Below are 17,150 nucleotides of genomic sequence, written 5' to 3'. Positions count from 1 at the left end.
ATAAATTCTGACATGTTTATTCCATTAAGCATAGAATAATTTGAAATTCAGAAGAGTGGCTCGACAATTGGGACCTCAGATAACCTAGTCAGTTTATCCACGATATTACCAAGCTATTGGTGACTGGTTCGATTACCGATCCTGTCCAGAAAATCTTTCGAGTTGGAAATTATCTCGACACAACATTCAAACGACAGATGAAACGGTTCCAATTTGGGTCCTGCGTGAACTATTTTAGTAAAAAACTGACTTGGCACAAACCATTTCAAGTTTATATGGGAATTACTATGGGAAAACTAATGTTTTTGTTCATATCTATCTAACAATTCACCACATCACTGTGCTTTTAAAAAACACATCATAAAATGTGAAAATTTTCTCAGCTACAACTTTGTTGAAAACCACTTTTCAATCAAATGCACGGAACAAAAATTTTTAATGATTCAAGTCACTGATGTCTTATGATTATGCTCATTCAACTGTTCAGCAGGCAACATTGGTGTTTCTGGTGAGAAGAATAGAGCATAAATATCATGGCTACTATGTCACACTTCAGAATACAGTGTAGCTAACAGAACAGCTGCTTGATCATGCCATAAGATTATCAATCTCTTAAGCAATTAATAACTTTTTAATTTGACATTTAGCTGAAAAACCGATTTTCCGCAAAGTTATTGCTTGGAAAAAATAAGTAAGAATAGTTATAGAACTTTTCGAAAAAGCAATATGGAAAATGGGTAGAAGACAATGAACAAAAAGTTTGGTTTTCCCATAGTAATTTCCATATAAACTTCAAATGATTTGTGCCAAGTCAGTTTCTTACCAAATGAGTTTAAATTTTGGGAGGCTAATCAGGACCTTATTTGAAGCCGTTTGAGCACTGTGGAGTGAAAATTTAAAATTTTGCATCAGTCTAATGTCTAGGCATCGAATTGAAAACATTTATTCCTTTAAAATATAATTAATTTTGTGAAGCACAAGTCAAGAAATGTGGTGTTAATATTTCAACCGCATTCCTAGTATTATATCTATGAAAGTCACTTCCTCTTTAAATTCGATCACACAAATATCGAGGCAGCAAACTGTTAACTACTTTAAAAATGAACACCATAGTCAAATATCCAATTCTTTGCTTCACCGACATTCATTGTAAGGCGTCTAGCATCAAAGTTGAGGAAGTGAATCTATTACATCTCAAAATCAAACGCATTATTTTATTCTGCAAGCGCTGTAATCTCGATATTTGTGTTGCATTGGACAGAAATAAAATGGAAGGGCAAAAGTCTAGATGAGGAGAGATGATTGATTTGTATAGCTGTATTTTACTGGCAAAAGTTAAATCATTTTTCAGTCGACATAGAATTCCACATGGGAGTGAATACTTAAAATGCTTCTTTTTGTCAATTCTGTAAGTGGTGAAAAAAACTGAAGGTCTACTCAATACACATATTTTATTAAGTATCCCTATTTTTTATAATATTTGCTAAAAGAGGTTGAAAGAAGGGAGGATTTTTATTATTTTTAACCCAAAGCAACAATCAAATTTATTAAATTTTATTTATTCGAAAAACAAAAGCGTCTAAGAACTTGGTTTGAAAGTTGTTTTCAAGGCATCTTCTTTTAAAAGGCTTAAATTCTCACTTGTCTAGCAACCTCTTAGCTGTTTTCCTTAGCTTTGCATGACTTTTATTGAAACCAGCCAATGCTAAACATGTAAAGCATCCCTAAATTTCTGATGACCAACCTTGAAATCAAACCTGTTGGGGTACGAAGGTGCACTTAATTAACAGTCACGGATACATTCCTGAAAAAAAAGTGAAGCAGAAGTCGCTAGAAATGTAGGTTAGCATGCCGTTATACGGTCGGCTGCCACAAGCCACAAGCTACAAGCGCGGAGAAAGATGAAAGCACTAAACTCTCACAGGGATACTTCGGATGAATAGCGTAGGCGACTTTCGAAAATAACATAAAAACTAAAGCTAGACAATATAGAAACCATCAGTCGTTTGGGGACGGTTGCTGTGACTCGTCGAAAATGATCAGATTAGCTTTATCGTTGCTTTTGGTTACCTTTGCTACGAAAGAATGTGTAAGAATGTGACGAGGTCGAGAAACTGCGGAAAGAAATAACCATTTCGAGTATTTTATTCTAGTTAAGCCAAAATTTGCTGGCTATCTACAATACATGTCGATTGGAATACAACGTGGATATGGAAACGTTCAATGCCATCAAAGGAGGAGATTTCTCTATCAGATCTCCATTGATTGAGGTGAGTAAATGCTGATACCGTAATGCACTGAAATTCGACTATGTTTTTCAAACTTGCACATGCATTTATCAGTATCGTTCTGAATCATAACACCTATTTGTTTAGTTGTATCGTATCGGATTTTGGTGCATTATGGTACTATCCCTTTTGACATTTAATTAACGGTGCCGGTGGTGTAGTGGTAAGCGTGATTACCTCTCACTCCAGCAGGCCTGGGTTCAATCCTAGTCGGCGCCGCCGGGATGTTCTGAGGCATAACATCTCTGATCACGCCTTCCTTCGGATGGGAAGTAAAGCCGTTGGTCCCCGGTTCATGAGTTGATGGGTCGATAGGTAGGGTCCAGGTGTGGGAGCTGCCTTCCTAGCACGTCGGTAGCATTGGTGCTCAGCACGGAAAACAAGATCGACGGAAAAACAAACCAAAGGAAAAAATAAAAGACATTTAATTGCAGTCATATTATTTTAGTGCTTTACAGACTGTATCGTGAAGAAAGCTGCATTCATGAATGATGACTTGAGCTTTAACAAGGACGTTATCATTAAATTTGTGACTCGCTTTGTCAAACAAGAGGATGCGGAAACGGTGTACGAGATGTGTACGGCAGATGTTGCTCCAGTTCTTTGTTCCGCTGCATTCGACGTCTATCAGTGTATGTACGAAAATGCTTTTGAAAAATGGGGAACCAGAAGGAAGCTGTAACAAAAATGGAATATATTAAAAGGCACCATGCAAGTGTAAGCGCTAAAATAAACGATAATTTGGAAAATATAATTGATGTTCGATGGTTTTCAAAATTAGTGACGATGACATGGATCTTTTCATTAGACGTAAGTGACCGTCCATTAACTACGTAGATAGTATAGGTTTTAGACCACCTCTCTCGTAGATAGGTTTTAGACACCCCTCTGTAAAAAATCGTCCATATGAATTTTTGAGAATGACGAATTTCATAGCGCCTCACGAATGCGTCAAGCTCCTTGTTCCGTATATGTTGCTGAGCTGGCGACGGCAATAAATGATACGCTAGAAACTATCGCCTCACTTTCACCAGATCACTACTTTATTTTTACGGATAGTCTCAGCTCCATGAAGCCGATAAAGCACTCCTCGTATTTTCTCATGAAAGTACGAGAGCTTCTAAGTGCTTTATCTTTAAGATCATTTGTCATAACTTTTGCATGGATCCCATCTCATTGCATTGTGTTGAGCTGGAGGACATCAATATCTGTGAATATGGACAAGGTTACCAGGCCGCCGATCACATTATTTGGTCATGTGCTGAGCACCGTGGAGTCAGATCCGAGTTGTACGATTCTCTTCGGGCTCTAGGTAGTGTTAATGGCTAGCCAAATGGGCTAGTTTAAAGGGATTCCCCTAACCTCTGGTCTAGCCATGGCGATCTTCTGGGGTAGGCTACACTCGTCTCTTTTGTTGGCTAGCTCGAGCTGGAAACCCTAGAGCTTCAAGGTCGGCTCCTGGCTTGTCGACACTAATCAGAAGCACAAAACACCGATTGATCACTTTTTACTAGTTTATTGTCTCACTCACTTGTTATGTCTGTAGAGTGGGTGTGTAGATTGCTGGCCAGCGATGACCGGGTTCTGTAGTGGGTGGGATTTTTCGGTGGCGGATGAACGTTCACGGTGGATGCCGCTGCTCGACGGTTGTCACCGTATGGCACGACGGATGTTGCACTGGGTTTCGATCGGGTGATCGACGGTGGTCTCTAAGTGGTCGTCTGTGTATTACCGATGGCTACACGGGGGCTGTTAACGGACGCCCTCGTGGTTTAGTCCGTAATTAATGGGTCCTGACTGGAATAGGAGAGGTGGTGTTAAGGCTGGGAATTTCGCTACTGGGTTCTAATTGGGTCATACCTGACTCCGTATTTACGCAGTACTAGCCGGTATTGTTGGCGACACTGTATACTTCACTTCTTTTCAAAACTTATAGCAAACTTGGCAGATCGATCTATCTCGCGCAATAGCTCCCACTTGTCCACCACCTCCTGTCCATATCCTTCTCCTGTTTCCAACGCCCACCTTCATCCTTACTCCTTCCCGTTATGTGTTATGTGTTGTTGGTGTGACTGGGTTACAATATTTAATTGGACCGTTGGTTTGGGAGTGGTTTTTCATTTGACTTACATATTTACTTATATTTACATTCAAAAACAAGACAATATTGTCGCGCTTATGTTAAATTCTCATTTGGTGACGTTCGAAGCGCGATGCAACCCCACCTATAAGGATTATAAACAGGTGTGTAACTTTTAAAGTATTTTATGGCAGAGGCTTGAGGAGCGAATCCTGGATAAAGAGCCACCGTGTGTTAAATAAATGGGCCATAGACAGAAAACAGATGGTATAATCCCTTTTTGAGAAATTATCCTACCACACACAATATTGAATACAAGAAATTGACATACTGATTGAATTTACAATGAATTCACATATACCCTATTCCTCGCTCTCGCTTTCTCTTGATTTTTCTCGCTTGAAGTGAATAAATAGGGTACAGAAACCAAAACGGTAACAGTAGACAACCTACCCAAGCCCGCTAATCGCTCTTTTTGCAATATGAAGCTGATTTACGGCTGATAAAAAGTATGGAAGCCCTATACTGCCCATAATCGCATATCAGTCCCATATGGATAGGAAATCAAGCAACGATGGGACTTGTATGCAATTATGGGTAGTATATTAATCTTATATTGCACAAAGGGCTTCCAGCAGACTGTGCCCTCTTGCATTGGAACATCTGTTTCCCCACTCCACTGCCCAAGCATTGAAGTATCCTCCGATGACTACCGGTCGTCGTCGTCTTGGGTAAGCCCATTCTCATGGAACTGCTCCATTGTCCATCTGCAGGGTGCTTAACAACTACATCTGAAGATTCCGTTAATTTTGGAGATCACGAAACCTTTGTAGGAGCTCGCAACCACTTCTTGAATAGAGTATCTGACCATAATTAGTTTAGCCGCCATCCTAGCTCTATCCGCGACCCAGTTACCGTTATCGGAAGGGACTCAGTACGGTTCCACATTGATTGCAACGTCGTACTTTGTTTCTCGCCTGCCACAACAGTTGCTGAGCAGTGTCGCAATGATTGAGGCTTATTTGGGTTACCTCCATTACTGTTGTCCTGCCATCGCCTTTTTGAATGCTAGGCATTTGAAGCCTCCCGTCGTATGATCGTTTCCGTCCTCTTTTTTGCAGAGCATACACCTCGGTTGTTTCGTGCAGCCTCTTACAATATGACCTTTCTCTCCGCATATCCTGCACAGATCAGATCTGTCAGGGCCATTGCAGTTCCTTACCTGGTGACCGAAACCCATGCACTTGAAGCATCGCTCCACTCGGAAAAAAATCCCTTTCCCGAAAACGGGAACGGACCGTGAACTAAAAATCACGGCCAGCTATCCAGAACAAAATTTTCTCAAATATACACCGTGAACTATGGTTCACGGCTGTGGTTCACGAATATGGGAACTCTTTTTTTCCCGTGCAGTTGCTTGGTAACCCAAGGAGTGGCATTCAGCGAGCACACTGACCACCCAACCGTGACCTTGCCCGTTTCCAACAGCTTATTCGCTGCAACTGTCGAAAGCCGTATCGCCGCCGTTTGCATGCCGCCGTAGGCCTTCCTCATCCGGATTGACATTGGGACGTCTCACAGATCGCAGTGCACTTTCAACGCACTTCTCAGCTCCTCTTCTGTAGTGATCTCGTCCAAATCCCTGCACTCGACCACTGTCTTCAGGAATAGAGCTCTAAAGCTCGCCCATTCGCCAAGAGACTTTTCGTCGAGCTCCTTGAAGGCTGAGCTCTTGATCGTAGGATCTTTCTTCAGCTGAAAGAGCATCTCGTCGTCTGTGCTTCAGCTGCTGCCTTCTCCTTGGCCTCGATCAGTGCCCTTTTGGCAGTCACGGATCTCGTTATCAGCGTATCCTGTTCACGTTCGGCAGAAATAATGGCGGATTTGATGCCCATCACCATTTCCTTCATTGCCTTGTAGACGTTGCTCTTATCCTTGATGAAGTCATGGAGTTCATTGATCCTCCTCCTGACCTCCATCAATTTGGTCTTCCCAAGCTGCAATCCTTCTTGGGGTGTGCTACTGCTGGATTTCGTTGTGAACACCTGGATTAGCATAAGACCTAGCTCTCCTTGGTGTCCTTGCTGCTCACCTTGGGGCTTACTGCTGCTGCTGGAAATTGCTGGGGCCTCCAGGTTCAACACTGGTGATCTTTGTAATATCCCTCTCCTTGCGAACACGTTCGCTCCTCCGTTTTCACTGTCTGGCGTCTTGCCGTCGTCCTACATATTTTTTTGTTTTGTTTTCTTTTTTTACTTTTTCTTTGTTTTTAGTTTTTTTTTCTCCGTTTTTCTCCATTCTCCATTCTGTATCTATGCAAGCAGGGAGGTTGACACGGTCCTTCATGGGGGCCGTGTTCAGAGGCAGATCAGCGTAAGTTAGGAATGTTACATCTGAGCCTACTACTCACCAATCATCAATTAGTGACGAGTTTTGAACATATCTGGAGGCCTGCCAAGGTTTTACCGAGACAGGGGCAACCGCACTATTAGCCCATTGCCATTTCAAGAAGGTGTCACCCTTCTTTACTCAGGGAGCAGAATAGCACGACTGTCAGCCCTGTAGCGTGGTATCCAATCCATTGTGCCGTGTCTTGTCCATAGTTCCATGCCGTGCCCAATATGCCGTAATAAGGATCTTACTGGCGTCGATCCTAATGTGCCGGTTGGCACTCCTGTAGGTTGACGAAGCATTTCCTCTATCGCCGTGCTATGGTTACCGCGCCAGAGTTCTAGTCGAACCCCCTCACTTTGCAATTGTCGGAAGGACAAAATTTCCCAGGCTACACCACCGGGAGGTGTGAGGTAGGAACTTGCGACGACCACAGCTAGCTTTCCTATACAATAGCGAGGCAATCGGAAAAAAAGATATCCTTTTTTACTTAACACGCCGGTTGAGTCAATAACTGCATCTGCTGCTGCTTGTGTGCGGCTTTGCTGAATATCGCTTTTTGATTGAACGTCTGGATAATTAATTAATAATTAATTCAGAACATGATATTCTTCAGACATGCTACACCAGAGGCTCATCCACGTTCAAAGATGTAGATGGGACAAGAAACTATGGTCCCATAGAACGATATTGAATATGTTTGGAATCGGTCTACTGGTTCTGGAGGTATGGCCGAAACATGTACCGGTTTGTATTAACCTTGACATAATCAAATGACTTGAGAATTCTAAAACCAGTTCAATGGTAGCTATTTGGCTATACATGTTCCGAGCAAGTGTCCAGTCTCTCAGAATTAATTAGTTAGTTGGTTATATTTATTAAGGAGACTTTCAGCCAAACGCTGGTTCGTCTCCGGCGCATGAGAATTCATCTATCACCTCACATAATATGTACACGTCGGAATTCCTAAAGTAAAAAAAAAAGGATCATTCTAAGTTCTATTTAAAATCGTGGGAAGGTAAATGCTTTGACTGTCTCTTCCAGGTATTTTTGTGCGTAGGACATGTCCTACCTGGCCCAACTACTCATCGCGCCTCTGTTGTACACCAACTAATCAGCAGGCACAAACAATTTGAAGTTTATATGGGAATTTATATGACAAATCCATACTTTTTGTTCATTGCCACCCTTTGCTAAGCGAGAAAGTTCAATAACTATTAACACTAACTAATTAAGAGTATGATAATCTTATGACATGATCAAGTAGCTGCGATGGTGGCAACACTGTATTGAGTCATTTAATATATGGACGCACTGTTTATTTTACTGCAGGGCTCCTAGCGGTTGGATCTGGAATGTTTTGACAGTAGTGTGTTTTGAAATGTTTCCTCTTTCTATGCTGAAAAGGTCGTACGATTCATTTTGTTTAAAATAAGTTATACTTGATCTTCTTTCCTTTATTTAACGGTGGTCTCTTCCGCAAGTTCCGTTCCGCAATCCTTCATTTTGAGTACTCAACATTTTTATATCATTAAGACGGTTCTGAGATACAATCGTTTTTGTTTGCGTCCAGATATTAAATGACTCAAGCTTTAGTAACCATAATTTTTTAGCTCTATTCCACGCCCCAGAAACACTAATGTTGCGTTTTTAACCATGAATAACTTTTATTCCTTAAATTTAATCGAAAACTGATTGTAATCAAAGTTGTAGCTACGAAAATTTCATACAAGCGCAGTTAAAAATATTTTTAGTTGATAAATATGGTTAATTGTTTCAAAGATATGAACACAAAATTGCTTTTCCCTTTGTAATTCCCATGTACACTTGAGTGGTTAGTCAGTTCATAACTAAATGAGAATAAATTTTGAGAGGATGATCAGGACCCGATTGGACCGCTTTAGAAATGAGAAAATTTCAAAAAATTTGTCGCTCTGGTGACCATTCATTTCAAATCAATCACTAGACTTTTTTGTTCGTATTATAGTCACTTTAACATATTTTAGGTAAGGGGGATGAGATTTGAACTCGTGACTTTTAGTGTGCTATGCAAATTTACAATAATCTCAACACTTGGAATTGTGCAGATGCGAATTGATATATGTGAATAAATCTTCTATGGGTATGTGTAGAAACCACGTGGAAAGTTTAGGGGGACGGGGGTGATGTTAATTGTCCATGCACTATGGGAGGGGGTCTAAATCCTCTCATAAACTGTCCACATGGTTTGTGACGAATCACCTTTGCATTTAAACTGATTGTTCAATGACACATTTCCAACATCTTCAGAGCAAAAAGAAATCCTACATTCCATGACCGAATTGTATAGCACTATAGCAGCATTCAGGGTCATGAAAAGAATTCGCGTACACGCTTCGAAAGCTCCGTTATTTTTAACACACAATGAAGCATCAGCCTTAAAAAGAACAACGCATTTATCGTTTTTCAACTCACACCGATCAAAACCCCAACCAAATTTATCTGAGGCAGAAATTTTTCAGCACGTTTTTGCAACTCATCGCAGCCACACTGCGTTAGCTTGGGAACTCAATGACCAGGGTTGTAGTACTGTAGGGGATTTGGAAAGCTATCCGCAAACAAATTAACCGTAGCTGATTAGATAATCTAGCCACGATCAAGCTCATCCAACGGTTGTAGTTTTCTATGAATCACATTGGCGCGTATCCCACCGTCTAGCTCACGACTGATCGGTGGCAGACCTGTTCCGGCGAAAGCAAAGCGCATCTCGACTGGAGAAATGACCCACCGACCAAAACAAAGAGAAAAAATCCGTGGCGCGAAGAGAAAGAGAGCAAATAAACAAACTTATATATTCGATGAAATTTTGAGCCTAACAGTCCACGGTGAACAGTTGAACGAAGACAAGCTTCCGACCGGTTGATAATCTCTGCGCTTGTTCAAACTCGACGAACCAGCAAGTCGCGGTTTGTAGGTCAGTTTAGTCGGTGCGCGACAAAGAGTGAAAGTGCAAGAAAATAAGTAAACATGAAGTCACTAAGAGCGTCTGGTGTAGCGTTGCTACTGCTTGCGTCGATCCGGCTTAGCGTGAGTGATAATAAGCTCTATTAGATTACATTGTAGCAGAACACGAGGTGTTTCAAAACTAGCAATTATCAATTCACACACCTTGGTGCCAGCCGAATCATTTTGCTAGAGTGAAGTGCCTTATTTAATAGCGTTCTAACCACCGTGTGTTCGTTTTCTAGTGCGGGCAAGACTTCAAAGGCGCCATCGATCAGTGTACGAAGGAGTTCGAAATGGATATGGACGTAGTCATTTCCCTCAAGTACGGAGATTTCAGCGAACGTGATCCATTGATAGAGGTGCAAGAACACACTGTTTCCCTGTTTTCTTTAATTACTTGATCGATCAGCTCAGACGTTGACCTTATTGTTACGCTTCTAATTATAAATCAACCGGTTGGGGTACGTTGCTTTCATGAGTGGATGCTGTGGAACATAGGGGAACTGGGTGTAATACGCTCCGGTAAGGTAATATGAGCAATAGCGTGTTTAAACTGGGCATTCCAACTGATAGAATAGCGTATTGCGCATATTTTAAGTACGACGAAAAGTGTGTAATCTCAAATAAAAATGCGCTTTTAAGTTGCATCGTCTTGGTTTAAAATGAGTCCAGTTAAAAATGCAAACTACAATATCATCTCACCACTTTATATCTCAGTAGTTCGTCTAGTGATTCTGGATTATTACTCCCAGTTCTCCTTAAAAGTTTATTTTTTCTATTACGAAGCAAGACTATATGTACGCTGTGGTGATCAACATAAATCAATTAAGGTTTACTGTAAATGTCACACAAGCTCCAGAATCGACGGTAGATGCACGTAATGTTCTTAGTATACTTTTCATTTACCATTGAACACTTACGTTTGGAATTCTGGTGGTATTCTGATTAAGGATAATCATGATCTTAAGGTTAAGTTTAATTGGATTATTAAAATTTCTGAATATAGAAGAGCGGTACTGTTTTTATTTTTATTTAATAACTTTTCCTTCATTCTTGTTAATTCCTAGGAACTTCGTGGCATTGGTGCATAATGGAATTAACTTTTAGAGCTAAACAGCTCTTAGGGTTATTTACGTATTATTTACGCATGAATCTTAGCAGCATCCGCGCATGTATTAGCATTTTATCAACATCAAGCACACATATGACGTCTTCTTTTTCTTCTTCTTCTTCTTCCTCGCATTTCAAGCTTAGTGCTTATCGCATTTTTAGCTTACTGCGTGCTCTCAAGTTAGTGTTCTAGTTCTAGATGCACTTGCACAGTTATTAATTGAGAGCTTTCGATGCCTGTACCATTTTTGCATTAGTATAATTGTGTAGCAAGCAGAATCATACTCTATGCCCAGGGAAGTCGAGAAATTTTCCAACCCGAAAAATTCCTAGACCAGACCGGGAATCGAACCCAGCCACCTCCAGCATGGTCTTGATTTGTAGCTGCGCCTTTACCGGCTGAACTAAGGGAGGCCCCATACATATCACGTGTTTGTTTGTTTACATGCTGCCTGCTGGTTCTTCCATGCATTTCAATTGACAAAATTGTCCAAAATATTTGAAAACGTTTTTACTGCGCTTCAAACTTCTCAAGTGACTGTAACTATTGTAGGAAGCCTCTTTTTCTTTGGCAACCTTTCAATTTGAACTGCGTATTAGCCAGCTGTGTAGTGCGCTTTGTATGGTTATTTTGCTTGAAGACATGTTCAGGTTTTCATTCAAAACCATTTTGGAAAAGTTTTATCATTTGGGGTATCGTTCGGGTATGGTATGTTCAAATTAGGGCGTATATTTAATTTTATGAAAAACCTGGCATACCAGGTTTACTCAGTCGTAAACATGTAATCAGATTGAAGCTGATAGACTAAGGAATCGCCAAGTGTTTTGGTGAGAAAATACAGTGAAATTAACGTTTAAATTTTGGATACCGAAAATAGCCAATGGGTGCCGAATCCGTCGTTTACCCTACATAATTTCTAAGTTGATCCTAATTAGTACCCTCTGAATATTTCAAATCATTATCTTGAAACCATTGCGAGACACGGCATTTGTGGTTTATAGGAATCAAGTCAATGATGGAGTTGAGAGCTACTGACCCATTGGAGCAATTCTATGGCAACTCGAGTAGGAGAAATTAACTTACGAGTACCTAATTCAGGCCCGACACCAAAATTTTGTGTTGAGGTAAAATACTAAAGAATAATGCGAAAAAATTGAATGCAATTTTTTTTGAAAATAACAAAACTTTATATTTGGATATCAAAAGAATACCTACTTGATTTTGTTTTTGTAATGCATTTAAATTTGTTTGTATTAGAATGGTATTGTGGGAACTTTTTTTTGGTATTTTGCCTCTTATGTCAGGCTAATCCATACCGATTTAAGGTATCGAGATTTCCGTTCCTGCTCGAGAAATGAGCAAACCCCGAGCAGGAACGAATATCTCGATACCTCAAATTGGTATGGATGAGCCTGACCAAAAAATAATACCAAAAAAATGTTCCCACAATACCATTCCAATACCAAATTATGTTAATGCAATACCAAAACATTACCACCCAGGTATTCTTTTGGTATCCAAATATCAATTTTTGGTATTGACAAAGTATTTTGCATGTAATCTTTTGGTATTAGTCTTTGGTATTCATGCTGGTCAATACCAAATTTTGGTATCAGAACAGAATTAGGTATTCATTAGTTATTTTCTCCTGCTCGGGACGACTCTGCTCGGTCCTCACCGATTTTGATGAAACTTTTGAAATGTCTACAGTATTGAAGATCATGATTTTTGTACAGGTCAGGAGACCAATTCTGATCACGACTAATAAAACTAATAGGGCGTGTGTGTATTCACATATACAATAAAAATGCGTTTCAACGAGTAAGTTTCAGTTGTTGTAGAGCATGCCTTAGGCTTGTTATAACGCTTATGTCACATTTGTCGTTACATAGTATGTGTTTGAAATATCATACCTGTAAATTGTGCTGCGATACTATGATTTCTAAGTTCATAAAATTCAAAATATCAGCATAGCATCGAATTAGTGTTTTCATGTCCCGGTATTCTTTGCTTCCCTTGAAACGAGAAACAGCTGATGGGCCTTCTCGAGTATTCCCGGGAATAGGAAAATATTTTTATTGAGAATTCATAAAGGTAATAAATTGAATTCATAACAGTCATTCATCAGCATGTTTTTGTTTCAACGATGTATAAAGTAGCGAATAATTTAATCATTCAATTTTAATATTTTCACTTCCATCGGAATAAGCTAACGGCGCTGGTGGTGTAGTGGTAAGCGTGATTACCTCTCACCCCAGCAGGCCTGGGTTCAATCCCAGTCGGCGCCGCCGGGATGTTCTTAGGCATAACATCTCTGATCACGCCTTCCTTCGGAAGGGCAAGTAAAGCCGTTGGTCCCCGGTTCATGAGTTGATGGGTCGATAGGTATGGTCCAGGTGTGGGAGCTGCCTTCCTGGCACGTCGGTAGCATTGGTGCTCAGCACGGAAAACAAGATCAACGGAAAAAAACAAACCAAAGGAAAAAAAAAAAAAAAAATTAAATTCGGTCGGAATTTTTTTCCGACTTTTCCGGATTTTGTTTAAGACCGCACATATAAAAATATTTTTTAATTTTCAACTACAAACTGGGACAAGCTTGTGAATATTAAATTACACGTTCAACGACCAGTAAATCAATCCATTAAAATTGAAATTCACTGTTGGTTGTAAATTCAATTAAATTCAATTGAACTTTTCACTGCTATGTTTAAAAACTGCATGTAATATTGACCATAAATTAATGAATTATTAAATACTTCCAGGCAGTGTGAATTCCACATAAAAAATTTGGTTTTTTCCTTCTTATTTTCTAAAACTGCCATTCATTTTCTGCCAGAAGTTGCATAGAATGCTATTCAGTTATGATACTGGAACTTTCACGTTCGTTAAACAACATAAAAATGAGGCTGCTTTGAATGCTAAAGACCACCTTCAACCAGGCTGCATAATCTTTAAATAGCCTTTAATCAGAACTTTTGGGTACTTCGGTAAGCACTTCAATTTTTCAGTATAAGAATCACAGTTAAATATCGTAATAACTTTTTGTTTCCAGCTCACAATCTTGAAAATTGAATATGTCTAATAATAGTCTTTAATAATAGTTTTCATTGAAGTAGATGGTAACCTCTTTCTTAAAACTGCCATTAATACAATTGAATGAAAATGTATATACCAATTATTAATTTTCCTACGAGATTTTTGAAAAATAAAACGAGCTGTCTAGGAGATTTTCAGTTCTTTCAGTCTTCTAAGCAGCAAAAATTTATTTATATATTTATTTATTTATTAACTCGTCTTCGTACAAAAAAAAACAGCTTAGTTTCTTAATCTAGAGCTAATACTATTTTTAAAAACGTTGTTGATACATTAAAATTGTAGTGTGAAATTAATTTAAAATTTAAATTTTATTTTAATTAAATTTTAATTAAATAATTTTAATTAAAAATTTAAAATTAATTAAAAAAAAAATAAAAAAAAAATAAAAAAAAAAATCACGAGACTCGTTAAATTGTGGATTATTTTGCCCGTAGAGTGTTCAATGTTGAGAAATGAAGAGAAGATCATTCTGGCGCGTCTGTGACACATTTTACCAGGATGTACTCTCGTTTTTGCCTGACGCAATTTTGTAGTTGTTGTAACTTGTTAGCTTTATAGCTGAAATTTTTTTTATTTAAAATAGCCCACAAATATTGTTGCAGATTTGGGAAGTGTTTTTTTTCCTTGAGTTGATTCCCGTCGATCTTGTTTTCCGTGATGAGCACCAATGCTACCGACGCCAGGGAGGCAGCTCCCACACCTGGACCCTACCTATCGACCCATCAACTCATGAACCGAGGACCAACGGCTTTACTTCCTTTCCGAAGGAAGGCGTGATCAGAGATGTTATGCCTCAGAACATCCCGGCGGCATCGACTGAGATTGAACCCAGGCCTGCTGGGGTGAGAGGTAATCACGCTTACCACTACACCACTGGCGCCGCTATTTGAAAAGCGTGATTACTTATTGATTGTCTTTATTTTTGATGTTACTGACAATGAGTTTTCATTTGAATATTACTTATATTATTATTTTTATATTGGAGCCTTCCTTAGCTCAGTCGGTAAAGGCACAGCTACAAAGAAAGACCATCCACTCCATCGGGTTGAAAAATTTCTCGACTTCCCTGGGCATAGAGTATGATTCTGCTTGTCACACAAATTATACTAATGCAAAAAATGGTACAGGCATCGGAAGCTCTCAATTAATAACTTTGGAAGTGAATCAAGAACACTAAGCATGGAGCAGGCAATAAGCTAATATGCCATGTGCAATAAAGCTTGAAATCCAAAGAAGAAGTAGCCTTTTTGAGTATTGACAATGTTGTGTATATTTATTAGCATATTATTATTAAAAGTGCTTATGAGTATTGACAATATTTTTGCAGGTTTGATACAGGCCGAATCGTCCGAATGATATGAGTTTATTCAGTCACAGCTGATCGATCAACCCATTTTTGTCTTTAAGGAATTAATAATACTTTCCCACCTCCACTGTCTTGCAGTGTTTCACCGAGTGTTTGATGAAGCGATCAGGATTCATGTTCGATGACTTCACGTACAACAAAACGCAAATCATCGGTTTTGCTGGGCGCTACCTGGAACCCGAAGGTGTAAGTGGTGACTTATTGCATATCTGGTGAAATTCCCAGCCCAATCTAATTGTGTTTACATATGTTTGTTTCACTTTTTCGCAATCTATCATATAGGCTCAGTACGTGTACGACAACTGTGTGGATAAATTTGGAACGACGGTATGCGTGACCGGATTCGAAATGTACCAGTGCATACACGAAACGGCGGTTGCCGAGTGGGTGGAAAGTAATTTTTAGTGTCAGCATAGCACCAGAGAGGGATGTGGAAATGAAGATTTTGTGAGCGAGAATGAGCTGCTTCAAATGAACTGTGACTCTTCGACTGCCCATCGAGTATGTGCTTAAGTTTTCGATTTCCTTTTGTGAAATTTATTTAAGTTTTGTGTTTTACATGAGTTGTTTATTTAAGTAATTTATTTATTTATTTATTTATTTATTTATTAATTTAATTATTAATTCTTAGAGTACCACACTGAAAATTACATCCACGCTTTATCACTTGCATGTATGTCAAATTTTAGTCATTCATTTTCTAATGTATGTATAGATTACTTCAGAAACATCGTAAAATCATAAATCTTTGAACCGTCCCATGCAGCAAACTGCCATCAAAACAAGTAGCTGCAACTTGATTATGACTGGAATAAGTTGCACACAAGTAACCACCATTGCTCAGTGACAAGTGTGTTGCCAGTGGTCAAATGCGAATTATTTTTTCAACTAGCTTCTCTGCCAATTAAAAAAAAAAAAATTAAATCGTAAAGTGAACTAATCATAGGGCCCATTACAATGTGACAAGCTCAATTATAATAAAGATAAAAACATCAGAAAACCGTTGAAAATTACTGCTGATATTACAAAAATAGCGAAAAGTATGATTAAGATGTGGTGCTCAGAGAGTTAATAGCAAGTTATTTTATTGTATTATTAGCAATTAGATTTAGATTTCATTAGTTGTTAGATTTTTTTTTGCTGAAGAATCTATTTAAAGTATATAGATGTGGAAAATGTAAGGTTAATATTAATATTGAAAGCTTTAAATAAGTAAGCAATAAACTTTCCTCAGTAACATGTAGCTTTCCAAAAATACAAAGTTCGAAGCAATAAATAAAAAAAAAATCTATGGCGGCGGTGGGGAGGGGACACCCCTCACCATCCCTCTCCAAAGGAGGAGTTTGGTAAAGAGAGATGAAAAAACCGATTTGTACCTTCCTTAAAAGTTGTCCTAGCTCGCTATTCTACTATCTATATGCAATTTTCACACTGCCGTACTCTAACGGAACTATCAACGCTATACTTTCATTTACTCCATCTATCGTATAAAAATTACCACTACAGTCTGTTATTTGAAATTAGCATCTTCAACTATGTAAAACAATTTTATTTTTTAACAACACCACGATCCTCAAAGCGAACCTAGAAAGTTTTTTTTTTAAGTATTCTCTTTTACACGAGGTTCAACTTCAGTCTTCACTGTTTAGAAATGGCATTGATAAAGACTGTCCCACTATACCGATTAAAAATATAACATTTTCACTCCACACTACTCAAACAGTTTGTAATCAAGTATTGATTAGCTTCTCGAAATTTGAACTCATTTGGTAAGCAAACCATTTGAAGTTTACATGGAAATTACTATGGGAAAGCCAAACTTTGTGTTTATTT

At 38.9% G+C, this 17,150-nt stretch overlaps 2 protein-coding genes across 2 annotated transcripts in view; both read left to right on the top strand.

Annotated features, from left to right (window-relative positions):
- LOC135710314 (general odorant-binding protein 56a-like) overlaps positions 1-17,150 on the top strand; it is a 409,005-nt gene that overhangs the window by 13,341 nt on the left and 378,514 nt on the right. The window lies entirely within an intron of this gene.
- On the top strand, positions 9,607-15,925 carry LOC135710309 (general odorant-binding protein 56d-like). The gene is made up of 4 exons (XM_065232830.1): positions 9,607-9,825; positions 9,987-10,103; positions 15,396-15,503; positions 15,600-15,925. Exons 1-4 carry the CDS (start codon positions 9,766-9,768, stop codon positions 15,720-15,722), a joined length of 408 nt encoding a protein of 135 aa, XP_065088902.1. The 5' UTR covers positions 9,607-9,765; the 3' UTR covers positions 15,723-15,925.

The sequence above is a fragment of the Ochlerotatus camptorhynchus genome, unplaced genomic scaffold, assembly GCF_037179485.1.
Source record: "Ochlerotatus camptorhynchus isolate MF236.1 unplaced genomic scaffold, CSIRO-AGI_Acam_v1.1 ptg000378l, whole genome shotgun sequence".
NCBI classification, from domain to species: Eukaryota; Metazoa; Arthropoda; class Insecta; order Diptera; family Culicidae; genus Ochlerotatus; species Ochlerotatus camptorhynchus.
This window is presented reverse-complemented; position numbering and strand designations above follow the sequence as displayed.

What these genes read in the sequence shown, in the direction of transcription:
- LOC135710309 (XM_065232830.1), top strand. Translation starts at nt 9,766, where the DNA reads ATGAAGTCACTAAGAGCGTCTGGTGTAGCGTTGCTACTGCTTGCGTCG. An exon ending in TTGCGTCGATCCGGCTTAGC is followed by an intron (nt 9,826 to 9,986) that starts GTGAGTGATAAT and finishes TTCGTTTTCTAG; the next exon opens with TGCGGGCAAGACTTCAAAGG. An exon ending in GCTACCTGGAACCCGAAGGT is followed by an intron (nt 15,504 to 15,599) that starts GTAAGTGGTGAC and finishes TCTATCATATAG; the next exon opens with GCTCAGTACGTGTACGACAA.